General features: G+C 37.3%; 3 protein-coding genes and 1 long non-coding RNA gene across 5 annotated transcripts in view; 2 read left to right on the top strand and 2 right to left on the bottom strand.

The window, feature by feature from the left end:
• xgb (x globin) overlaps positions 1–11,018 on the top strand; it is a 34,256-nt gene extending 23,238 nt beyond the window's left edge. Inside the window, exons 2-5 of the mRNA XM_066694241.1 lie at positions 386–493; positions 2,548–2,668; positions 5,082–5,162; positions 9,533–11,018. Of these exons, the coding sequence (XP_066550338.1) occupies positions 386–493; positions 2,548–2,668; positions 5,082–5,162; positions 9,533–9,655 (433 nt within the window). The 3' untranslated portion in view covers positions 9,656–11,018. The remainder of the gene's footprint in view (positions 1–385; positions 494–2,547; positions 2,669–5,081; positions 5,163–9,532) is intronic.
• A 642-nt stretch (positions 11,019–11,660) lies between these two features.
• Positions 11,661–15,016, bottom strand: srp14 (signal recognition particle 14). Its single transcript, XM_066694242.1, has 5 exons — positions 14,874–15,016; positions 14,194–14,266; positions 13,850–13,962; positions 13,485–13,517; positions 11,661–12,796 (listed from the first exon to the last, which is right to left on the bottom strand). Exons 1-5 carry the CDS (start codon positions 14,895–14,897, stop codon positions 12,707–12,709), a joined length of 333 nt encoding a protein of 110 aa, XP_066550339.1. The 5' UTR covers positions 14,898–15,016; the 3' UTR covers positions 11,661–12,706.
• Positions 15,017–15,400: 384 nt separating this feature from the next.
• Positions 15,401–21,314, bottom strand: pld4 (phospholipase D family member 4). 2 transcript variants are annotated; one of them, XM_066694549.1, is made up of 11 exons: positions 21,210–21,314; positions 20,161–20,238; positions 19,635–19,852; positions 19,285–19,468; positions 18,623–18,743; positions 18,408–18,535; positions 17,961–18,161; positions 17,633–17,772; positions 16,787–16,952; positions 16,511–16,607; positions 15,401–16,318 (listed from the first exon to the last, which is right to left on the bottom strand). In XM_066694549.1, the coding sequence occupies exons 2-11, from the start codon at positions 20,233–20,235 to the stop codon at positions 16,113–16,115; spliced, it is 1,536 nt and encodes a 511-aa protein (XP_066550646.1). In that variant the 5' UTR covers positions 20,236–20,238; positions 21,210–21,314; the 3' UTR covers positions 15,401–16,112. The 2 variants fall into 2 exon arrangements, with proteins under 2 accessions (XP_066550646.1, XP_066550647.1); XM_066694550.1 differs by lacking the exon at positions 20,161–20,238.
• On the top strand, positions 20,563–24,527 carry LOC136717081 (uncharacterized). Its single transcript, XR_010805185.1, has 3 exons — positions 20,563–20,729; positions 23,179–23,341; positions 23,904–24,527. It is a non-coding gene; the product is annotated as an uncharacterized LOC136717081 (long non-coding RNA).
• Positions 24,528–26,352: the final 1,825 nt, after the last annotated feature.

The raw sequence follows: 26,352 nt of genomic DNA, 5'->3' as shown, positions 1-26,352 counted from the left end.
TATGTCAAATGTATCATCCCTGTGTGTCCCATATTTGATATATCAAACACACTGGTCATACCCTTGCATGGAAATAAAACCTACAAAGATTTCCAATTGCTATACTCTTGAAACAATCCTTGAACAACTCCCCCCCCCCCCCCCCCGAATCACAACAAGGCTTATATTTGTTTTTATCTCAGAAGGTGACTTTTTGGTGCCTTGCTTGGCTATCTAACAAGTAGAGACAGTCTTAAGATACCACACAAGTATTTTCAGAGCAGACTGCCCCCCCACCTCCCCCTTAAAAAAAGGTCTTGTCCTAATCTAAAAATAAATCCAAATAAATATTTACTTTTCCTATCCCTGAAAGTTTATAAGTGTGTGTGTGTTGTCTTGGTAACAGGTTATTTGAAACCCATCCAGAATGCAAAGACGTCTTCTTCCTGTTCAGAGATGTGGAAGATTTGGAGAGACTACGGACAAGCAAGGAGCTGAGGGCTCACGGACTACGGTTAGTCCTTTTTGGTACCATTTCATGAAAATATATTTGTTCTCCACTCGCACACCACATTCCCCTTAAAACAGTCTGGCTCAAAAAATAAAAAGGAAGAGGAGATATAAAATAAGCTATCTGGATTAAAAATGTGGCCCTGAACAAAAGCAAAACCACAGCCGAGACATAGCCTCGTCTGTTCTGATGTTTAAAGCAGTAAAAATAACATCTTTGAAAAATAATGCAGAGCTTTAAATTCCTATCCTTTCCACTAATCGCTTTCGCTGTGAAACAAGCCTGGGAAGAAAGGACTGCATGAATATTTCATTTTTTGTTAGTTTTTTGTATCAAAATTTTCCATTCAAATTTCTCAGGGGAGAACATACAGCCCTTCATTTTTGATTGTTTCTCAAATGAAGCCCAAAATACTATACTGAGTGGCTGTAAAATGCACAAGCATAAAGACTGCAAATTGACTCAAGAAGAATTTCCCAAAATTGTGTTCCATTTTGTATTAAATAGCATTCCTAACATTTCAGGGTTCTTATTTGTTTTAATATCCATGGTCTTTTTTCTTTCTCATGATTTTGTTTTCTGGAACAAATAGATTGGTCTCAACAACTACACTACAGAGTTCTTCCATAGCTCCACAAGCTAGTCTCTTCTGACTTCCACAAATTTCAATATCCAGCATTGTCTTGAAAGCTTTTTTTTTTTTTTTTTTTAATAGTAATAGATTAAATATATCAGTAACATAAGATTATTATTTTGTGTGTTGGGAAGCTTTTTGATGACTGTCCATGTCATTATTGCTCTACTATCCTCAGCACATTGTAGAAACTGAACAGAAAGAAAGAATAAATCTTTATTATAGTTCATCTAGTTATGTTTCCAATACATTTCTCTCAGCCAGTTATTTTCTTTATTAGAAATAAAGATTTCCCTGCAGGGATTTAGCTCAGAAACATGAATCACTTGTAGCTTAATGCAAGAGATCAAGGTTTGCGATGTGAGTAGATCCGTGCAGCTTTGCAATGTAGAATCAAAGCGGAGAGACAACTCGAGGTGGGCATACGCCGGAGAGCCACAACAGCACAGCAACTGCTCAGAAAAAAGGTCAAGTGGTTCTCAAACCTCATACATCAGATGCGCATGAGCCACGCTTCGGTCCATCATTCGCAATACCCTCTCTACCAACAGGACTGAAGAGTAATAGGTTATTTTCACTTTATGCATAAATAATATAAACCATCCCCATGCTTCGCTGGCTTTCAATTCACCACTGAGTAAAGGAGAACAAAGGGAGTGATATTCAGAGTGGAGGGCTTATGATTTCACTGAATTCATGCTGGAAAATAAAGGTTTTCAAATATTTTCTTCTGACAAATTGTACTTTCTGATATGCTTGAACTGTTGGCATTACATTACATGCAAGAAAAACAGCACTGCCATGGCAGCCAGTTAGTGCTGGCTTGCAGTTGTCAGTCACATAATGGGTTGGTTGATGGTAGGGAATGGGTTTATAGTTGATACGTATGGGTTACATCTGTGGTTGAAAAACCAGTGTTAATGAAGTCTTTATTGCCTACACTTTAGCAAGAACTCCATTCAAGTAAATTAAAATGTTGTAAAATGTTAGACTCCTCTCAGTCGATGCGATTCTAATGAAGTAATTCAGTCATGGGAAACACTCAAAGGTTATTAAGTATGAAGTCACAGACCTGGTTTAGTGGTCTACAAATGCCTGCGAGTTGTCATTAATAGGATAATTTAAACTGTAATATGATTTACTTGTCAATCTGTATTTGATAGTATAGTTAAGTTTAATTCCAACACAAAAAAAAAAAAAGCCCCCAATGAAAGATTTGACATGAGCCTGTATCTATATGTAAATCTACAGAACCTGACATTGCTTAAGCATGTACTTTTGGGGTAGGTACCGGTAAACCGTGCCGATGGTGTTGAAGTATGGAGTGCTGTGTATTATTATGCAGTGATGTATGTGATGTTGGTAAGAGTTATTTTAAACATGCATCCAGCAGGATTAGATTAATGATTTTCTTCTACTTCAGGGTGATGTCCTTCATCGAGAAGAGTGTGGCGAGACTCGATCAGCTGGACCGCCTAGAACAGCTGGCACTTGAGCTGGGAAAGAGCCACTATCGATACAATGCTCCTCCGAAGTACTACGGGGTAGGAAACTAGACTGATTGAGTGCCTAATACCACATCAGTAACAAACACAGTCAGAGACCCTGCAGAAACTGACAGAAACCAGATGGCATTAAAATGGTTTTGATTTCTGGCCTCTTTTCTGTTAGATGAAACATTTATTACCAGCCAGTCTTATTTTACTTATGTAAAGAAGCACTGTAATGTTGGGAACAATGCATTTCCAGGATCAGGAAAAGTGTTGTTGGGAAGTGCGACAAATATACCCTAACCAAGGCAGCACAGTATGAGAAAATTATCTGTTAATATTCACACAATCTTCTTAGTTTAGAGTTGTCAGTAAAGTATTTTAAAGATTGTTCATACTAAATTGTCATAGTTTGTAAAGCTATTAAACCAATTCCCCTGACAAAAGAACAAAGGTTTCTTGGTCCTAATTAAAATGGAAGCCTCACATGGAAATTATTTTTCAGTTCATTAACATTTAAGCAAAACTAAGCAAATATACAATAAAGTAAAATCTGAAAAAGGAAAGGTTACAAGTGGTGGAGAACAGAATCATCTTCTACATTTTAATAGCTTTGTTTGATACAACAATTTTATGAAACTGGAAGAAAGCCAGGGTTTCAACTACAGGCAGTACATTCTGTCCCAGACTCCCACAAACCTGTAAAAGAAGTGCCTCCCATTTGTAAAAATACAATAAGAAAAGTAATTCCATAGATCTCACCACCATGTTTTTCACCCCATATTTGAATAACATACAGTGCATCCGGAAAGTATTCACAGCGCTTCACTTTTTCCACATTTTGTTATGTTACAGCCTTATTCCAAAATGGATTAAATTCATTATTTTAATCAAAATTCTACAAACAATACCCCATAATGACAACGTGAAAGAAGTTTGTTTGAAATCTTTGCAAATTTATTAAAAATAAAAAACAAAAAAAAAGCACATGTACATAAGTATTCAGAGCGTTTGCTCAATACTTTGTTGAAGCACCTTTGGCACGAATTACAGCCTCAAGTCTTTTTGAGCATGATGCTACAAGCCTGGCACACCTATTTTTGGGCAGATTCTCCCATTCTTCTTTGCAGGACCTCTCAAGCTCCATCAGGTTGGACGGGGAGCATCGGAGCACAGCCATTTTCAGATCTCTACAGAGATGAACCCGATTGAACAAGTCTGGGCTCTGGCTGGGCCACTCAAGGACATTCACAGAGTTGTCCTGTAGCCACACCTTTGTTATCTTGGCTGTGTGCTTAGGATCGTTGTCCTGTTGGAAGATGAACCTTTGCCCCAGTCTGAGGTCCAGAGCGCTCTGGAGCAGGTTTTCATCAAGAATGTCTCTGTACATTGCTGCATTCATCTTTCCCTCAATCCTGACTAGTCTCCCAGTTCCTGCCGCTGAAAAATATCCCCATAGCATGCCACCACCATGCTTCACTGTAGGGATAGTATTGGCCAGGTGATGAGCGGTGCCTGGTTTCCTCCAGACATGACGCTTGCCATTCAAGCCAAAGAGTTCAAAGAGAGAATTTTGTTTCTCATGGTCTGAGAGTCCTTCAGGTGCCTTTTGGCAAACGCCAGACGGGCGGTCATGTGCCTTTTACTGAGGAGTGGCTCCCGTCTGGCCACTCTACCATACAAACCTGATTGGTGGAGTGCTGCAGAGATGGTTGTTCTTCTGGAAGGTTCTCCTCTCTCCACAGAGACACGCTGGAGCTCTGTCAAAGTGACCATCGGGTTCTTGGTCACCTCCCTGACTAAGGCCCTTCTCCCACGATTGCTCAGTTTGGCCGGGCGGCCAGCTCTAGGAAGAGTCCTGGTGGTTCCAAACTTCTTCCATTTACCGATGATGGAGGCCACTGTGCTCATTGGGACCTTCAATGCTGCAGAAATTTTTCTGTACCCTTCCCCAGATCTGTGCTTCAATACAATCCTGTCTCAGAGGTCTCCAGACAATTCCTTGGACTTCATGGCTTGGTTTGTGTTCTGACATGCACTGTTAACTGTGGGACCTTATATAGACAGGTGTGTGCCTTTCCAAATCATGTCCAATCAACTGAATTTACCACAGGTGGACTCCAATCAAGTTGTAGAAACATCAAGGATGATCAGTGGAAACAGGATGCACCTGAGCTCAATTTTGAGTGTCATGGCAAAGGCTGTAAATATATGTGTTTTTTGTTTTTTATTTTTAATAAATTTGCAAAGATTTCAAACAAACTTCTGTCATGTTGTCATTATGGGGTATTGTTTGTAGAATTTTGAAGAAAATAATGAATTTAATCCATTTTGGAATAAGGCTGTAACATAACAAAATGTGGAAAAAGTGAAGCACTGTGAATACTTTCCGGATGCACTGTATATAAGCTTTGACACATTTGCTGTCCATATCATACTGATTTAAATAAACTTTTCCAATTATCAGTACGTAGGGACAGAGTTCATCTGTGCTGTCCAGCCAATCCTGAAAGAGAAGTGGACCGCTGAAGTGGAAGAGGCATGGAAGGTAAAGCACCGACTCTTTAGCATTTCAACCAAGCATTACTGCTGTATTACTTCTGTCAATAAGGAGAAAAACACTTGCACTAATTGGATCTTATACTGTAACTGTACAGTATTTGCAATCAGTGCAATTCCATTACATACATTAAATGTATGTCCAAAAATACTTTCTCTCTTCAAATAATAATTGTATACAGTGGGTACTCTTCATTCAGTTGAACAGCAATGCCAAACCAGATTGAATCTAAACTTTTAGCCAGCCATAATAGCAGACTACAGACCTGTATTTCCCAGCACTTACATTTATGAGTGGAAAAAAGAAGGCAACATATATCAAGTCAACACTGAGTACAGGTTTGTTGTTTTCCATGAGTGGCAGTGTCACAGTCTTTAAAATAAGTAAACAGAATTGGAGTCTTTTTGAGAATTTTTCTACCTCATGGGCTAGTGTTACCAAAGGTGCCACTACAGCATCTGGCCAGCCAAAGAAGCTGCCATCAATCAAACAAGCCTATTCTGGGCGATTCATACATTTAAGAAACGAACGATGTGCCTTGTTACACCTGGAATTTCTGGCTTCCAGCCTTAGCATCTTGCGATTGGAACAGAAATGATTTAGGTTTTATGCAGCTACACCTCCATGGTTGAATAACTCCAGGAGACTTCATGGAAATTACTTTCAAAAAACTGCTTCACAGATGCTATAAAAAATAAGAAGCACGAAACTGGGACAAATTAGGGCATAGGTTTAAGGGTGAAATGAAAAAAGGAAAGAAAAAGGGGCCAAATCCTCAAGTGAAGAAATAGATAATTGGATTTTAAAAGTGCTCTTAAGTTTCAAACTTAGGGTAAATAAAGTGGCCTGATTGATCTGATAAGGTAATATTGTAATACAAAGCTCCCAGGTTAATTCCTTTGAAAACACTGACCTCAAGTGGTTTCAAAGGTAAAATAAATACATTGTTTAATCCAACAGGATGTGCACCAGCTTTTAAAAGCCAGTGATTATGAGGATGTGTAGAATTCATACAGAGATGTACTAAATTAAACACTAGAACAGTCACAATTACATCGAGGCTTTAGAATAGGGAACCTTCTCAAACCTGCGGAATTGAAAAAAATAGCACAGTTCAAGTGCAAAGCAAACCTACAAAGCATTCAAATTGTGTAACACCACATCTGTATTTTGGCTGAACCCAAACTCAATGTCCTACTACACAGTTACACATGACTTCAGTAATGTGTGTTGACAATACAGTCTCCTGGCAATCCTGAGAAGACTGATATAGAAAAGAGATTGGCAACAGATCTGGGTTACCAGTGGAGAGAGCTGTGGCAACAAACTTGTGCCGTTGGCTTCAGCGGAGAAACAACTAAAGTCACGTTGAGTTAGCCGTTATCACCTGCCCTAAGTATGTACCCCTTGATTTTAATTGAATTGCATACCCATTGTAGTATTTCGAATATTATAGCATCACCTCAAAAATAAATAGTCATACACTTGATCCCTCAGTGTTACTTTTCCCCATTGCATTGTCTCCCTTCATCTATTTCTAGGTGAGAGTCCAAATTAACCTCCATAATATTTGCAATCCAGCTACCACATACTGTGCACATTTCTCTCTCATTACAGTAGGTCTCCATGTTGTCAACCAACCACAGACATAACAATCATTACTGGCAGGGCTCCTATTAAATCTCTCTCATTGTGGAGCAAGGGGTGATGGGTAATGGATTGAGAAAAAATTGGCACTTTTTCATTCCTTGGTTGGGGGCTAAACATACAAAAATACTCCCAGCAGTTTAGTGAATGTATCCAATAACTTTATATATGACTTTATATAGGCTATCTGTCAAAAAAATAAAAATATACTTAAGGATGGAAAACAAACTGTGCATTTGCAGATAAGTACCATCACTGAAGATTAAAATTAGAAAGGCATGTGTAGACTGACCCTGATACACATCAAATACTCAAATACAAATACATCAAATTGAAGTAGTTAATAAAATAAATCTTACCTTCATTGGTGCAATTTCATTATTCAACTGTTTTGATTCTGTATTCAATTTCATCTTTATTCAATTTTGTGAAGTAGTTCTGTAAAACATGCAAAATTTAATTATACTAAATATGGACGTTCATTCTGCAAACCATTACATTCAGTTTCATAGGCAACAGAACGGTTTAAACGGTTAATTGTAATTTATGGTGTACAAAAAGAAATACAGTAATACTTTGAATCACCGTTGTCTAAAACAAGATAATGTATTAGTATTGATTGGCTCTAACCAGTGCAGTTTAGCTCCGTACACGTTTAATCATCGGTGCACCCAAAGTTGGCGTTTAACTAGATCACATCCAGAATTAATTAAACATTAAAACATGAATTGTCATTAATGTGCTCACATAATCTCGGCTCTTCGATTGGAAGTATCCACTGACTGATTTTAAAAGGTTTTGATTTGTATTTTTATCTTTCAAACCTTCATTCAACCATTCAAGCTACGCATGCGCATTAAGAAACCTATTGATCGCTTCAACAGCTGAGCACCTGCGTGGTTTAATTGCTTAATTACTCGACTTAGGTCGCTGTAGTTTACCGCCAGTGTACACTAAACGTGGACAGCATTACAGATGAGAAATTAACTTCGCTAAGCTCCGGGTTTTCTAAAACAATGGCTTAAATATTCATATTTACCTAATATTCAGAAGCACACCAACAGACCGCCTGCTGGTACTTAATCAATCTAATGGAGATTTTGGTGGTAAAAAAATAAATACATGTTAAACGTTCAAATACTGACCCTTAACCACAGCATTAGACCATTACTTCCAACAGATTGTCAGAATTATATAAATTACCTCAGACCAATGAACCTGGGAAATTCCCAAGAAACAGTCCTGTTTGAATGCAAAAATACAGATAAACAAATCTAGCACAAATCAATTCCAAACTTTCTAGAAAAGGTCTATTACCTTAATAACTAAAGAAAATATGTACACACTGGCCTATTCTATTCCTTTCAGACTTTAAGAAAAAGGCACACAACTGATTAATATGAAATCACCCAGCAGTGTTTTCTGTTGTTTTTTGTTTTGTTTCAGAAACTAAAACAAACAACACAGAACATGAAACACAACACAATACAAACATGTAAAATTATGTATTCAGTAAAACATCAGGATAAACTTCATGTATCTACTGATGGACTGTGATATGTTTTTGTGCGTGAAATCCAACACAATATGTGCCAGAAATGTAAAGTGCTAGAAATGTACAACTTATGTTATTTTTCATGCTTATGTTCTTCAAAGTAGTCACTAATTGCGACAAGGTCATCACATCTAAATAATATTAAAACTGTGTTTCAGGCACAACAAAGCTATAGCAATTAAGGCACTCTTTTGCTTCTCATCTTAATTGCTGCCTGGGCTGTGTTTGATACGTTTGAAGCTTAAACAGCTTCAGGCAGCAACTTCCAAGAGAAACACTTTAAATCTGTAATAACAGCGGCTTCAGATTTCAACCAGTCATGCCTCTGAAGCTCCCTTTTTCAAGTGTGTATAAATACACAAGCAGTACAGCTAAGAATCCGTGACTTTAAGACAAGCATTACGTTTTCTTTGACCTTATCTTTTTATTTTTTGAAGCAGTGCAAAGTGTATAATTGAGTACATTTCTGCAGAGGAATCCAATGTAACTTCTATGTCCAGTTTCAGAGTTATTTTAGAAATAGTTAATATTACTGTATATTCATGAGTTGAATATTTTAACCTAAGCAGATCATAAAAAAAAGGAAAACCTGTCTAAACCGTATGGTAAATATCCTATTAAGGTCCACCTTTAGTGAACTTCTATATAACATTCATATTTAATGCACTCCTTCCAGCAGAATTAATTCCTAAATAAGCCAGTAGTGATCGATGCTGATATTTCAAGGTTCCTGAAGTGTTCATCATTGATTCAGAACATGTCTGGGAACTTCAGTACGAATCTCATTCTAATTGTCTTTGGTGTTGTAAAGCTACATGTGAAGTAAGATCAATTTATGTTTTAGGAAGTCTCTACAATATCTGGAATCCTTCACTTGTGCTTCTTAATTACTTGGTTCTTCATTAGAAAGAACACCCTATAGAGTAGCTTTAAATGAAGACTGTTCAGTCCAGTAGATAATTGTGTTGAATGTATTATCCCCACTTAATTCATACTGAGGTTTAACACTATGAGAGGCTGCTTTTCCATCCCTACACAGCTTGTTCAATTGTGTTGATTTACTGTCCCAATCAAGCATATAAACTCAAATCCATCTCTACTGTGATATGCTGAAACCAAATTCACGTATGCATGTTTTTGTGGGTTTCTTTTTCAGACCCTCTTCCTGTATGTGACCAGAATAATGAAGAAAGGATATCAAGAGGAGGAAAAGAATAAGCGCAACACTGTTGTCATCTCCAGCAAGGAGAGGCCCGACAAAAAAAACACAGCTATTTAATTGCCTGGATCCTTTCTGACCTTTTCCACACAACCCTCCCACCCCCTCACCTTGAGACTTGATTTTACAATGGACTGTATTATAATTTTTAGACTGGTAACATATCATATGTAACTTAGCCAAGAAAATAGCAGTGTTCTTTATTTTTATTTCAGATGTTTTGGCCTAGGATAAATCAATACACCACAATTCCTTTGCTGCAGACATGACTGTTTGACCAGATACTGCGTTTATTACCTTCCCAAACAAACAATAGTCTGAAGGTGACAGTGTATAAACAAAAAATAAATGAGAACCTTTACCTTAGAACCCGCTGGTTTAGCTAATGTCTGTTAACATTACCGAACAGTTCACAGAATAAATAATGTAATTACAAGAGAACAATACAAATATTTAACTGAAGATGAAAGTGTTAGGGTGTAAATTAAGTGTTTAAATGACTTTAAAGATTATCTAAAACCAACACATTGGATGAAGGCATCGGACAAAAAGCACTACGAAAGTTATTCAGCCTTGAATAGCAGTTTAGTTGCAGGTGCTAACTCACTGTCAAATGATCTTAGGATCCATACTGTATTGAAACATGGATGAGCACAATGGCCAAACAACCTTCTCTTGGTTTTAGCTCCTTGACAGTAACAGATTGTCTCTTGATATTGAAATTGTACTGTATTCACATTCCATTAGTAAGCTTTGTAGGTACATTTTTCTGATATGTGGAACCGAATGTACTTTGAATACCATGTAATAACGTCATCCAAGCATAGCATTAGAATAGGCCATGTTCAGTGTCTCGACGCTGAAGACGACAGATGAAAGATGTCAAAAACTGTTGCCAGTTTCTTCCTGTACTCTTCTGGATTGTAATACTAAATATGTGGTTTGAGTAGTTGTGTGTCAGGTGAAGGTCTTAAAAACTTATGTAAATTCATGAAAAAGAAAATGCATGTAGAGTACTAATAAAATAAGCATTGCATTTGATTTTAGTCTGCTCAGATCTAGGCAAGCTTACAAGCCTGTACTGCTTCAGACGGGCATTATTTTATGCCAAGAATTTCTAGCTGTAGACGAGCACTAGAGAATGTTGCAAGGACAAGTGATCTCTCAGAATCCGTGAGATGAAACCAAAACACTCTCACAGCCATGTGTCCTGTCATCATTTTCTCTGCATCTCATGCTAACAGACACAGAAAATTAATTTCGTTCAAGCCCAAGAGCTGAGGCTTTTACTAGGACAATTTTCAACCTGCCACACAAACCAAAAGCTGCTGTTTTTTGTAAATAAAGCAAAATAAAATGAAGTCAGTGAAGGTAAACTCTGGATCTGACAATGATTTTGTTATACTGGAAAATCTTTCATGTAGTTGTGTGTGTTGTGTGCTTTCTATAAATGTGTCAAACTGAACCGAGCATAACAGATTATTTGGCAATCAGGGAATATAATGCATATATGAACCCTGAGGTTTTGCCTTTTTTTTTTGTTATTATTATTATTGTCAAAAATACAAAGGGGAAACAAATCTTAAAACAGCATGCAACAATAATAAAAACTACAGTAACGATCAATATCCTATGAAACTGGATCCGGCTTAAGGACCCTCCAAATACTATAGTCTTCTGATTTCAATCTCTTTCAATTTATCCATCTATTCCTATTAGGTGAATGGTGAAAATAAGAACATGAAAAGGGCTAGGCTCTACAGTGCTTTTTCAATTACCAGTCGTTTCAGTTGAAAGAGTTCCCACATCTCATTCAAATTCAAACTAAGCCCATTTGTGCACAGCAATTCATCACTACAGGGGGAAATGAAATGGCACTGACTGCAAAAGTGAGAAGTTATTTCTGGAAATTTTAAAAAGGAGGAGATTTAACATTTAGCCGTGTCATTTTAGATGGTCAACTCTTTAAACATATTGCATTATGGTAAGATGATTCACTGACCCAATAACAACAACACTTAATTGATGAAAAGGAGAAAACCATAAAGAAATTAGATTTTAGCTGTTCACCTTCCAAACAAAATGAGTTATAACTCAAAGATTTATTGTTATATTAAAAAAAAAAAAAAGTACAACCAAGAGAGAAGGAAAACAAGTAGGGGATAAACTTTAGCTTTTTTGGCTTGGATTTGTTTTTACACACAGTGGCCCATCATTTCCAAATAACACAACTTTTCTTCAGTTATTACCGTTTTTACGAAATAACACCATAACCAGTTTCAACGGTTAGTACAATTATGGGTAGTATTGGCAGACATTGGAATCTTTAAATACAAATAAAAGTAAAAAACAATCATTCCAGTAATATTCTACTAGTAAACTCCACTTCAAAATTACTTAAATTCAAGGAATGAAATCTAAGTCCCAAGTATTTCCTAGTTAATAAGGGCATTTAAGGGGTGATGCAAGGCATGTTTCAAAGTTTATAGAAACTACTAAAGACATGTCAAAGATGCATTTCAGTTTAATAGCATTTTAGAGAAGTGATAAGTTAAACAAGGCACCCATACATCTTAAAACAGGGGAGATTGTCTGCTGCACTCAGCCTTCTAAACACTTCCCAGCATGCCCCTTCTGTTTCAAGCATATCATGAGAAATGCCTCTTATTAATCTTGCTTTCATTTACTAAAATACAACTCCACTATAGGACCAGTCGGTAACCAGGAAGTGGAACATCGATGCTATTGTTCTCCTCACGAATTTAAGTAGCGTCGATGCTCAGCAATGTTCTTGTGGTGTCGTGATGAGATACACCTCTCGGCTCCCTTCTATATCCTCCTGGACAGCAAAGACGTTATTCTCTGAAACACTTTCATACTGGTTTTATTTTGCGTTATCTGAATTCAAACTAAACTAAAATAACCCTGTGACGAGGAGAAAACCTGCTCAATTTGACAGCCTCTTTTGTGCGTTACCTACGTTCAGAGTTCTGGCTTTTAAGAGAGATATGTGCGGGATACCGGGACATGAGGCTGAGGGGGGGTGGCTGGATGAACTCTTGATGGAGGGGGCTGAAACACTTGGCACAGAGAGTGGGCTGGTTGGTCTCCTCATTGGGTGGCTTTGGTCTTCTTGCTTTTGCTCTTTTTGTCTTTCTTCTTCAGCCCATCCATGTGTGCCCTCAACAGGTTCGAGTAAGCCTGAGGAGGTGTGGAAAAATAAGTCATGTTAATACTGAAATACCCATAAACCCTCCTTGAAGAAAAACAAGTCTAGCACGTGCCAGGCCTCATTGGATCCACACTCACAATATAACTAAAAAACAAAACAAATGCACGTTAACTTTAATTCATTCAATAATAAATCAAAATCCTTAGCACTTTTTCCACAGACAACAAAGTCGGTTCCACAGATGTACTGGCAATGACTCACAGCCATGGAAGCGTGGACAATGTTTGTTCCCCTCATTTTTTAAAAAGATACTATAAATAGTTTAAAAAAATCACGACTGCTCAAGGCACTCATGGCAGCACATTCATTTACGCCTCCAATACACTATTTCTGTAGTTTACCCATGGATATTTATTATAATTTGCTTATTTACATCCAAGGAAATAAGTGTATAAATGGAAAGTTAAGATCAAAATAGCATGAGGGGATCAAATTGGAACGATTAAAATAAACAAATTGGCAAATCTCAAACTAAGCCAATTTCATACATAAATATAATAGTTCAACATATATATATAGAAAGGATGATATCTACATCTATAAAATGGATGAGTAATACAAACATACTTTAGTATAATAGATTAAGGGAGTTAATATGTATATACATGTTTTACAACAAAAAAAACTAAAACAAGAAAAGATGCATAGGTTACTTACCATCTGAAACTTTATTACTTCTTTGGTGCTTACCTATAATCATAATTTAAAACACATTAGTTATAGTCCAGTGAAATGCTTCTTGACGAGATAGATCACCTATCAAAGTCTCTAATAGGCACTTTTTTTTTTTTTTTTACCACTAATTACATCTATACTCAACATGGAAAACTTCCTTTTGCAATAATAAATACAACTAAAAGAATACAATAACAGATATATACTACAGGACTGAACAAGAGGTGCCTAAAAGTTGCACAAGTTGTAACTAAAGCATAAAGAAAAAACACCACCTTTACAAAAGCAAAACTCAAAGACGGCCCAAAGCAAATAGGAGTTATTAAAACATAAAATGTCTGACTCACCACTGTACTAATTTTCTTCTTCCCATCTGTGGCTCTGAGGAGACACTTGTTGTCAACAGGGTCAAATGTCTCTGGATTGCCTTTCCTGGGTACAGGTTTGGTTCTTCCATCATCTGAACACAGGGAAGTCAAAATCAATCACTCAAAACACATGTGCCTGTATAATGAATATAACATATGCTTCATTTAAATTCTCCCAAATCAACAATTGTTAACATTCAAATAATAAAAACAATACTAATATTAAACACTATTTCAAGAACTCATAACAAGGCAGCAATGGTCTGTATTATTGCGCTTATATTTTGTAAATAAATATAAATAAACTACTCCACTGTACTTACATTTTTTTAATGTGATGTAAACGCTGCCACTGGTCCTACACTTTTGAAACAGCCGTGTCAGTTCTGTCAAAAACTAGATTAAAAACATACAATAAAGTTAATTTAATAATTTACATGATGATAGAGAAAAACTAAGGCAAATATGTCAGCCATGTTGCATATTCTTTATTAATATTAAAGAACACCTGTAATGAAATGGCACTACAGCGTAAGGTATGGAGGGAAATACAGTACTTCCAACTTTTAACTCAGTTCAGCAGGTTTGAGAAGAAATACATTTGCAAAAAACATTCCTTACAGGTTTTAATTCAGCAGCAAGGCTAATAAAATGGAAAAGATTACCAATCGACGTCTGTCAATACATTTAATCGATTCTGTATCTTAGGTTTCATTTGCATGTCTATATGAACACACACACAAGTTGACTACCTAGCTATGGCCCTTAACATGGTTAATTCGTACAGTAAAAACATGCTTTTTCGTAAAAGTTATTTGAAGAATTTATTACTTTAAGTTTTAATGAAGTGAATGAATACCCAATTCTAATCAAAGTGGTCATGGCAGGCTACAAGTAGTACACAGCCCCTTCGAAAGAAAAACACTTTCATTTGAAATCCGTGCCACAAAACAAAACGAGCAGACAGCTTCGGTTACAAATTAGTACTTTTATGTTGTCTTACCGAGTCGTTTTCAAGTAGCACCATGGCCTTTAGCTGACACTGTATATCTCCTCAATTTCAAACTAAAGATGATCTCAGCTTAAAGCCACCACACACACGCACAGCAAGCAGGAAGTACAATTTAACTTCTGACCCTGTACCTCGCCTTCCGGTCAGCTGATCAAACTGCCATAGAGTATCAATGTTTCCTAGAGCGTCTCGTTTTACACTTTAGCTATGCATTCTTTGATTGATTTATATATATATATATATATATATATATATATATACACACACACACACACACCTTTAAATATTATGTTATATAGACGCTGTATTATAGATTATCTGGTTTAACATTATGAAATGGCGTTACTGATCAGGGAAGATTCAGGTAGTACTTAAAATGTGATTTATTTAGATTTATTATTATAGGAATCAAATGTAAGTTTTGTTTTTGTGAATACGTGCAAAAAACCTTAATCAATCTTATTAGTGTTTAAACAATTTCCACAACAATTTATATCAGCAAAACGTTTGACCATACCTTTAAATAATGACAATTGTTTAATTGAAAGATAGATATACATGAATAAAAATAAACAGATTGCATGTATTACAAATAGATACAAGTAATAGGTCAAGTCAATGCCAGAGATAATACGTGTATTAATTAAATTTACAATTGCAGAAAAATGACACTGTATTTTTAATATAGTTACACAAAATGTTACATGCATCAGTCACATTTTAATGCCAATTTGGTGCTGGTAATGGAAATGGAAATATGGCATTACAGAAACAATGAAGACTTGTACAGATATATTTACTTTAACATTATTAATTTTTTGAAATATAATATAAACATAATTCTTGAGTTGAGGCATTTAAAGATGGTTTCACAGACCTATATTAGCACAAGTCTTGGACTACCCTACCTGAAATAATAGTGGGTTCTCAAAGACTAATGCTAATCTATATCTGTGAAACCTGCTACAATATAACTACACCCTGCTGATCACAGATTGACAATAAGAAAGTTTTGCATATTATCATACCAACAATCTTGTCAACATTTTTTTTTTACTTAATACTGCACACAAATTGTTCAAGTTCAGTAATTGAACTGAACTGAAGTGAAGCTTAGGACCAACATGGCTTGTAAATGAACACTAAAACACTTTTTCTGAAATAACATTTCAGAACTAATATGCTAAAGCTGTATTTCACTGTATCTGCATCTTTTGGTTAAGTTTATAATCATTGTGTATCCTGCGATGTGTGTGGGTCTGTCCCAAAATCAGCCAGGTTTATAGCAAATGTGGAGCTCCAGTCTCGCTCAAACACGGACTCCAGCTGCTCCTTAAAAGTTTGTCTTCTGGGATTTGATTTCTGGTGTTCCTGGGAGATGACCAAGCCCACCCCGGCTGTGCTGGTGAAGTAGTCTGCAGACCAATTGGATGTACCTAAACACATTGACCATGAATAAAGTAGGGGATTGTAACACAGATTTGTATATTATGCAGGTACACATTGGAATAAGTTAGGAAGGTACATAGGAATCATTTCACCAGTATTTTTTCTTTGTGATCCAGTGATTGAAATAAATGAGAGAATAAAAGAACAGGTCAACAGAACATGCATTTCCTGCCCCTTACCAATGTAGGCAACTTTGTCCGTCACCATGTATTTATTGTGGTTCAGTCTGGTATAAGGGATGTCTGAGTGGTTCCCCACTGGAACAATGAATAGTTTCTGATGGAAAAAAAAAATCGCACAGTGAATTGAGTTAAACACAAGAAATGAACTCACAATAACCTGCACCTGTATTCCCAGTTTGTCTGAATCAACCACTGTTCCTTTTAATTCCATTATACCAGGAATAACCTGATACTAATAATAGGGAGTGATACAGATGAACATGAGGTTCTTACCACTTCAATACTCATAATGGAGGGGGGGCCATTAAGGGCACTGAGGGACTTCAGGTAAAGCAGCATGGCTGGGTCTGAGCTTTCCCAGCTGCTGATTAACAGGCGAATCCGAACGTGGCGCTCTAAAGCTGATTTCCTCAGAGCATTGTCGATGAGCGGCCAGTATCTAGACAAGATTACAGGAAACACAATTTCCACAGAAAAAGAGGCAAAGAGTATGCTAAGTAAGTGGCGCTGAATTAAGAAAAGAAAAAACAAAGAAAGTCTAAGGAGGTTGCTTTCTGATGGGAATATAGGAACCTTTGCTTTGACATTTTTCCTGATGCACATTGTAACAAATATACATCAACTAGCTGTTATGTCTTAAAGTGTGTCATTTTACATATCCTGGCATTTTTCTTAAGTATCACTGAACTATAAAAACTGATGTGAGGATTTTAAGTGTAACTTTTTCAAACATCTTCTCTGTTTACAGGGCAATACTGCCCCCCAGTGTAAAGCATAACTAAGACAACTACTTTGAGGAATCACTGCATCAGTGGATGACACAATACCACAGAAAAAAGAACTGAGTGCAGCAAAAAGGTGTAATTTATTAACGATTAATAACTGAAATATGGAAAGTCAGTCAGACCTTCAGTTTATACAGGAACTACACTATGAATACATATGTACTGTACTGTACACAAACTCTTAGTTTCTAAGTTATCATTTTTTTTGTTGTTGTTATTGGACCTACATAATCATAATATCTTGGCACACTAATTTAGACAAATGTCCCCCTTTGAAAGAAAATAGACAAGATCAGTGTTTATCTGCAACCCCTCTTCTGTTCTTGCTACCTACTGGTATGGCCTCAAGTAGCGAGAAGTGGGGAAATATTCCATCATCGCCACGTCTATAAACCTGTCCGCCCCCTCGATTGCAGACAGTATGGCGTCCAAGTCTGTTGTTCGCCCACTAGCGCAGAACGATGGTGGAGAACCCTGAAGAAACAGGGAGATAAATACACGAAGACATCCAAAGATTCAGTGTGACAAGGTAGGTTAGAACAATGTAGTCACGGACAGCAGTCAGAAATGGTTTAAAAGTTATTTCTAAGCATTGCGTAGTATGTGGACTTTTCCTGTTCATTAAATTAAATATAAATAAAAGGCTGATAAAGACCACTCACAGCAATATAGATGCTAGCAGCACCTCCACTGATGTTCACCAGCATGGGGTTGTCCTTGTTGACTGAGGTGTTGAAGGTGTCTGGCCAGGGGTCAGGGATAGTGGCGTTACGATGCCCAAGTACCCAGTACGAGTCGAATATCTTATGGAGGTCCTTCGCCAGACAAGAGCAGTTGTAGATGACAACACCCAGCTCTTTAACCTGTGAACATTTGATATGACAATGTGCACATTTAATTAAAGGTCAAATGTTTCTCTACACAATTTCCCCAGTTAAGCAGTAACTTAAAAGTCAGCATAGATGTTTCATAAGATGTTCCTATTGACTGTAAGTTCATTTGTAGATCATACTTTTATGGAAGAACCCTTACAACATTGTAGTATTTAATATTCCCCTAGTCCTACAGAGTCATATTGTAGGACAAAAAAGTTGCTGTTGAATCTTTACCTGAGTCAGAGACCTCCAGTCCATGTTAGCACTTCCAATATAAACATGTTTCATGTCTACAATCCAGAACTTTGTGTGAAGGACACCATGTGTTAAATGTCCAAAATTGACTCTCTTTATTTGAAGGCCTAAAATAAAAAGGGGGTACTTAATTATGAGTAAAACTGGATATTTTTCAATCCAGACATAAAAAGAAACACCTGACATTGTGATACCTTTCTTACGCAGAATTTGCAGGTCAGTGGAGTTCCATGCCAAGGACGGGATGCTGGATGCTATACGCACTGACACATTCCTCGATGGCAGCTCCTGAAACTGTTTGAAGATATGCTTCCCCTGGCAAGAGGCAGTTATACAGGTAATCAAAGACAGTATCAATGTCATCTATTAAATGTTTAATATTAACCTAGTTGTGGGCAACAGTTTGCATCCCCTCAATAAATATTACACAGAAAAGCAGATGGGTGAGCAGCCATAACAAAGTTGAGTTTCATTGAGAAGTGATACCAGGAAATAGACAGCAGCAGCAAAGCAAACCATGTGAACCAGAACGAGAATTATGAACACATTAAAGCACTACTACCATAACATTTTCATCTGTTACAACTGTTACATCTGTTGACTTTTTTGTTTTTATTGTTACAGTGTGTCTGATTGTTTTCACTATTTTGCCTTTCTGCGGTTGAGGTGAGAGAACTGAAACGAGAGTTCAGAAATTCTAGAACTGTCATATGGCTTCACCCAAACTTTGCCTCAACAGACCCATAACAATGCCTAACAGTGAACTATGAAGGAAATGATGACAATGAACAAATCCCAGCAGGAAAGCCATTTAATATGCAGCTTTGCTGCTTGTGCACATGCTCTTGTAACTCACCAGTAAATCTGTGGAAGTGTTCACTCCAATGTCCTCTCCAGTAAGTGACCAATAGAAAGAAGCCACATCTACTCTCTGGCTGGCAGTGTTGAGAAGGTCTGTCCAGGCCTCATACAGGGGGACTCCAAAGGTTGCATTCGCTTCATACTTCATATCCAGTGGGATGCTCTCAGATAGAAGCCAACTAGAAAAAGGCTTGTTTTAGACATTTAAAAAGGCTTTTCTAATGAAAAACAAACATCACCTTACTAAGCTGGTCTTTAATGCAAAGCCCTGTCCCACACTGTTCTTTAAAAAGGAACGAAAGCACAGTTTTGTTAACAGCATTTAATAAGTGCTATTCTTCTCACCTGCTCACATCATCGCAAACATTACTGTCCTGTTCACTTCTCCTATCACCAGACCCACTTCCCTCACTCTCAAAGTGATCCAAGTTCATCAGAACTGCTTCAGAATGGCTTGCTTCTTCATTTGCAGACTTTTTCTCCAAAACAGGAATGGAGACCAGCACCGCCAACACAACGACACAGCCGGCCAGCAGTGCTAACGACATAAGCTGCCTGTAGCTCTGGGAACACATTGAAATGAAAGTTGAATAACAGTGGATTTTGTCAGGTACTGTGATTAATATATTCAGCGGCTGACAAAATGTGACCAAAAATCACATAGGAAGAAAAGTGAGAGTGACAGTCACAGTATACAAGGAAATTGATCAAACTTGGCTGTCCAGGGTATCATTAACTGGACTCACTAAAATTACATGTGAGTTACCTATATGAAAGAAAATATATTTGATTTATTGGTAATAATAAGAATGTGTCTGCCAGGTGACAGTATGAAATCAGGAAAAAGGAATCCAATAACGATTATTCTTACCCATCTGTTAGAGACATAACTATCATGTAAATTCCTGTATGGCGAACACATTCCTGAATTTGTGTGTGGGCCCATTTCCTGTCAGGCAACAAAAGTAAGACCCAAACATTGGCTTAAACATCAGAAAGATAAGATAAGTACCTTCTTTTCCACAACCCTACAACTTGCCGTTTGAGAAGTCGCAACTGTTTTAACGCTTTCTATGCTGTTTTCTGAATACACTGATTCTTGATCATTTTCTACAAATCCATTTACCTATCTTATACTTTATATAATAAATAATATACAAAAAGTCTCAAATTCAAAGTAAGCATGCATCATTTACAGATTTTAAGTGAAACCCTTTTCTATCCGTGGTTGTTTTACAGTAGCTTGTTTTACTGTGCAAAATGATGCTAAAATTATACAGAGGAGGAACTGAGAATAGATGCGCCATAAATACATTGTAGACTTGTTTGTGAGGCTTTAGATTCAGTGAATGCAATTGCACTAGTTGCAGATTTGTATTAAGAGTACTATCTGTGAGACATGCATGGTCTTAGACATTTGCCACCAGCACTTGATAAAAGGTAAGCGTCTTTGAAATACAGGTTGCAAATAGTGTTGGGTTGAAATTCAGAATAACGATTTGTCCCATAATACTATAGACTCATGCTAGCAGCCTGTCTATTTATATACCATTCAATTGATTAACATACACGAGCTAAGATAGTTCAGTAGGTTTAGTTTCATTTACCCGTCTGTGTGCAACCCGACTTTGTACTGTAGGATTATTCTGTGCAATGATTGATTATATTACGTATATTACATGCTCCTGCTTCATATGTTATGCGTGTATTGGTTTTTGATCTCACTTACTATATGTTTATCTCAAAAATAAATAAAAAGAAAAACGATGCAGTGTCCAAAAAGTAAAATACTCTTTACAGACACGTGGAGCATTCAAACGTCAGTCAACAGTATGTCTTAAAATCATCTCTCTGACATACACGTAGTAAATATGAACATCGCTAATGATCTGAAGTGTCAAGTTTTAAAAATCAAATTACCAGTGGTCTTTGACCCAGCTCTGTGAAGTCAGGGCGCTCGTCCAGCTGCTTTTCTGAAAACCATAGTGCATATTGCAGCGGATCTTTATGGGACAGATGGTTGGACACAAAGTTCCTGTTTTAAGTTTTGAATTAAGTTCCGCTTTCGTTACATCCTATAGTAATAAAGATGTTACTTTGTTCTCTAAAACACAAGTTTCATTGTTCGTCTATACAACATTGCAGTAAATCTCGCTTTTGACATGCAAGATAAAAGGCTTTATATTTGCAAACGTGTGGTGGATGTGGGTTCAATTATAAAAACAGTGAATGGGGAGGAGCAGCACTGCAATGATTCAGGTGCTTACCAATCTCCCGTTTTAATTTGGCTGGATTTTAATGTAGTAAATATACTATGGACGGGGTATAAATACAGCGTAAATACATCACGGAAACACCTGGACCGCAATGCACAATAAATGGATGTGTTGCTAGTTTAATAAGTGCCTAGTCCTGTGGTTATTTTGTACACGGGGTTTGCAAAGGATGAATTCCAGCATACACTTCTCCTTTTTCCAAATGAAGTCACTAGAACAAAATGCGTGTATTTTTTTAACACATCATCCTGAGCATGTTTTTCAACAATTAAAGGCTAAATCTAATTCTTACGGAAGTTTGATTCTAAGAAATAGGGGTCATTAAAACCAAAGCCTTCACATTCGTTTTTATTAGGTAAGGATTTCATAAAAACGGAAACCTTTTACAGCAATACTGCGGTTTTGTCAGCGTTGGAGACCTCTCCACAGTTCACACTCCGCCCGGTGGCAACATGGAGATGTTTCAGTCAAATTGTATTATAACAATACAATGATCATGTGCAGCCTGCAATCCTACCCTCTGCTGACACATTTATCTTTCCTGACAGTAGTAGTGCATCCTCACAAGGATGACTGTCCACACACCGGCCATCCACTTGTGAAAAAAGGCGCCAGTTTTTACAAATCAGATTTATGAGAACCCACTGTAGAAACCTCATTTGAAGCCCAGATTTTGGGGAACAGCCTGAGAACGGCGATCCTCCAAAATCAGCCGACGTGGCAGAGGACGACCGCCAACCAAAACTCAACCCAACAGAAGCCAGATCTCGCCTGGGCCTCGATTTGGATTCTCATGGAGAAGCCAGGGGTCACAGGGACGAGGGCCTCTGAGCGGCGAGTCCTACATAAATCTGTAAATATCAGACTTTCAACTGCGAGAGGCACCTGAACCAAAAGCAATGGAAGAAGGTAGCCTGGTCTGATGAATCACGAGTTCAAGGTGTTGACTTGGCCTCCAAATTCCCCAGATCTCAATCCAATCAAGCATCTGTGGGATGTGCTGGACAAACAAGTCCAATCCATGGAGGACCCACCTCGCAACCTTTTCTGTTACTTCTGCTACCAGATTTATCATACAATTAGCATCCTTTATATTTAATTTAACATGGGCACATGCTTTTCTGTGTAAGTGTACACAAACTTGTATTTAATTTAATGCTGCTCTGTGTTTAGATATAGCCATGTTAGGAGTGAAAGTAAGGCAGTGGTTTTTTTTTGTCATGATGCTGCTTCTGTTTTAGGTAGTACACTACAAAGAGCTGTAAAGATGTGTAACCTGTATTTTGCATGTGTAGGACAAATGCCTAATGGGGGGTGGGGTGTTGGTCATACAATTATGGTAATAATACCAATAATATAAGAGCTGGGCAGCAAATGTCTTTTCTGCTTTCTTTCTGAGTCCACAGTGAAAGTCTTGGAGTTGGCTAACATCCCACCAAACCACTCAGGCATTGTCAACAGCTTCAGAGGTGTTTCATGAATTCGTGTGGAAAATATGGCAACTTTCATATTTGGAGTGTGTTTATATTTTCTTCACAATTCCTTTTTAAATATCTACAGCCTTTGGAAGTTACATTGTGTTCTTCACTTTGTTTCCTTTCTATGATGTGAAGACGAGGCTGATCTGAGCAACTGCCTGAAGACTGAAGCAGATGGTGATGCTTTTCCGGCAGACTGTCCAGCTCAAACACCTCATCCACTTCCTGGTCCAAGTGGCGTCTCCAATAAGATGTCAGTGCAGAACTTGGCGATAGTGTTTGGACCCTGCATATTCCAGTGAGCTGCTGTTGTTCCAACATATGACGTGAAAGAGGCATCATTCTCTCTGAAGTGCTTCTGCAGCATCAGTTGAAATCTGCTGTTTCCTCACCAGAGAGAGCTATTTAACCTTCTCACAGCTATTAGAATACAGTCATTGACCTGCAGTTCATTACATTTGAATTCAAATTATGGGAAAATCATTAGTATACAAAATAATATTTGAGAAATAGAGTGGTGCTCTGATTGATTGCATCTATTCCAAGGACATCCATATCAAAAAGTTATTTTGGCTTTATATTAAAATCACCCTTGTTTTTATAACCATCACTTACATTATCAGTTTGTATTCTGTGTTTTCTTGACAAATGGAAGAAGCCACTGCAGATTTTTTGTTTCTTTCTCAGTATGTCAAGCACTGGTCTCTGAGATGCATCCAGTGCTGTCAGGAGTAGTTATTATTCTTATTATTTTTATTTCTTGGCAGACATCTGATTGATGGTTAGGACTTCCGAACGAAGAAAGATTAATTGTTTTCTCGTTTGAATTTGTATTAATGAATTATTCGTTTTCATGTCAGCTGCAGTGTGGCTGCTCTGAGATGTCAGGACTGCCGAGGAGGAGAACTCAGGGCTCCCCAGTCATCCTTAGCTGAGTTCCTTTGCCAAACCGTTGGGTACTCAACAGACCCAGAAGAGAGACTTCATTTCTCACTGTGTAATGCTACCAGCACAACTATTCTTAAGAAAGAACAATTGCAAACCATTTCAGCGACACAACAGAACAAAAGGAATTACAGAGTAGTGTGTCCTGTACAATCATTTTTTGCTCCACATTTGAGCTTGGGCAATAATTCAGAACCTTTCTGAAATGTTCACGTCTGTCCTAGAAATACTTTTGTCTTGATGTTTGTATTTATTTATGTACTTTGACACAACTGCTCGTATTTAGTGCAATCCTAATGCAGGAGAGCTAATGTTAGCTAATACTCTGCTATTTAGTTACTTCACATAAGTTGCCATTGTATTGATTGTCTGTATGTTTGATTAGCTGCATGTTTTAGAGAGGGACCTGTTTTCATTGTAGTTAGGCTCAAGAAGGAGTTAGGGTTTTCTTTTGTGTGGCACTGTAAATAATAAACCTGCACGTATTTCACCATGTATCTCCCTGTACCTGTGTCTATTTCCTGAGGCCCCGCTTATTTCAAGAGCCCGGCATCGTGGCAGCCCCCCATGCTGTGACACTGCACCTTAGAAATATAGTGCTCCCTTTTCTGTTGTAGAAAATAATGTACTTAATCACCTTGAAATAATTCAAAATCTATTAAATGTTTCTGTGTGTTATATCCTCATGCAATGGATGGTGATGTATGCCTACAAATGTGTTAAAACAAGAAATAATATTTAAAATAATAACATTGATTGTCTCTGCTCGCATCATATGCAATTAATAATTTCTACATTTATTTATGCCCATATGGCTTGATGTTGATGTCGGTAACAGTTTTACCCTGGCTATGGCCCTGCATATGAAGTCTTAAAATGTCTTTCTCTCAGGGGTATATTTCGCTTGCTTGTTTTACTTACATGTGATATCAATGTGATATCTAAACTATTCCCATCACAACATTTACAGGATTCTCTACAAATATCTCTTTATGTTCAATTTTGGCTGAATTGTAGTTGACTCGCTCACTGAGCCTTTCTTTTAAATACAGGATAATAGATACTTTCCAATGTGAATGTATTTATTTTGTCTAATTGTTTTCAGTTTGTTTGGGCAATAAAGGCTTTCAGTTGACACACAACACTATCACCTTTAATATAACATGCGCTGATCAGCCATGCAGTCTTGCACAGTCATAAGTTCTGGTAAGAAAAGTCTAGAGAAGATTACAACCCAAACTTACGAAAAGAAAATCACTTTTGTCCTCTGAAAAGACATGCACAAGCAAACTGAATTTCAGATTCACGACATGTAGTACAAAATGCTAAATTATTGGTTCGTTTGAGTCGGTCATCTTTCTTTATTTTGAAATGGTTACTTCATTGAACTGTTGACATTTCAAATCTGAGAGCTTTCTGCAGAATAAGGAATTAGGTAATTGCCTGTTATACATTTTCAGTTGCTAGATTAAATCCTCTTCTCAAATTATGGCCACTACTGCTTGATTGCATGGAAAAATTAAGGCAACACTTATTATCTAACACATTCATGGCTAATGAGATGATACATTAAACAGAGATTCATGGATAATTGTATGCTAATATGTGCCTATCTGGATTAAAGTCTTGGCAAACCTACAGGTGCAAAACTTCACCGGTCATTTACTGTGTATCGGGCAAGCCCAGTAAATGATTTTTTTTTTTTTGCTGAACTCTCCGTTTTACACTGCCAGCATTATCAGCTGAGACTTGCAGATCCCAGAGCAATGCCATTGTGCAAGGACATCTGTCAACCTTGTGAGCTGATAGCAATCACTCAAAGACACTTTGCAAGAATTTGATGACATTGGGGAGTGTATTGGGCTAAACATGAGGACTTGACCATTACTGAAATGCATACAAGCCAACAAAGCCAACTCTGGATATGCTGTCCTAAAACTGAACCCATCTCAACTTGTCATCATGCTCAATTTGAACAGTGGGATAAGAAAATGACAGTTTCTCTATGAAAGAGACACAAAACATTAACTTCTGCCATTCCCCTTCAACAGCCATTTTCGATTAATGTAACCGGGTTAAATCGAAATGATTTTGTGTTCCGTCAAACTTGATGGAATGAAATTATTTTCATTGTAAAATACAAGTTGAATCATCCTTAATATGCCATCTATAAAGGTAATATTCCTGTGTGCATGCAGGTAAAACACTGGGACAAACCAATGTTAAAATCATGGGGGGATTAAATGCAACATTTTATTTTACATTAACATAAATAATATCGTGCCTCTGGTTTCAATCAACCTAATGGCAATAACCGCCCCCCCCCACCAACCTGAGTGGGTGAGTAAGATCGATCTTTGTCAC

This window comes from Amia ocellicauda, chromosome 21, assembly GCF_036373705.1.
Source record: "Amia ocellicauda isolate fAmiCal2 chromosome 21, fAmiCal2.hap1, whole genome shotgun sequence".
Taxonomy (NCBI): domain Eukaryota; kingdom Metazoa; phylum Chordata; class Actinopteri; order Amiiformes; family Amiidae; genus Amia; species Amia ocellicauda.
This window is presented reverse-complemented; position numbering and strand designations above follow the sequence as displayed.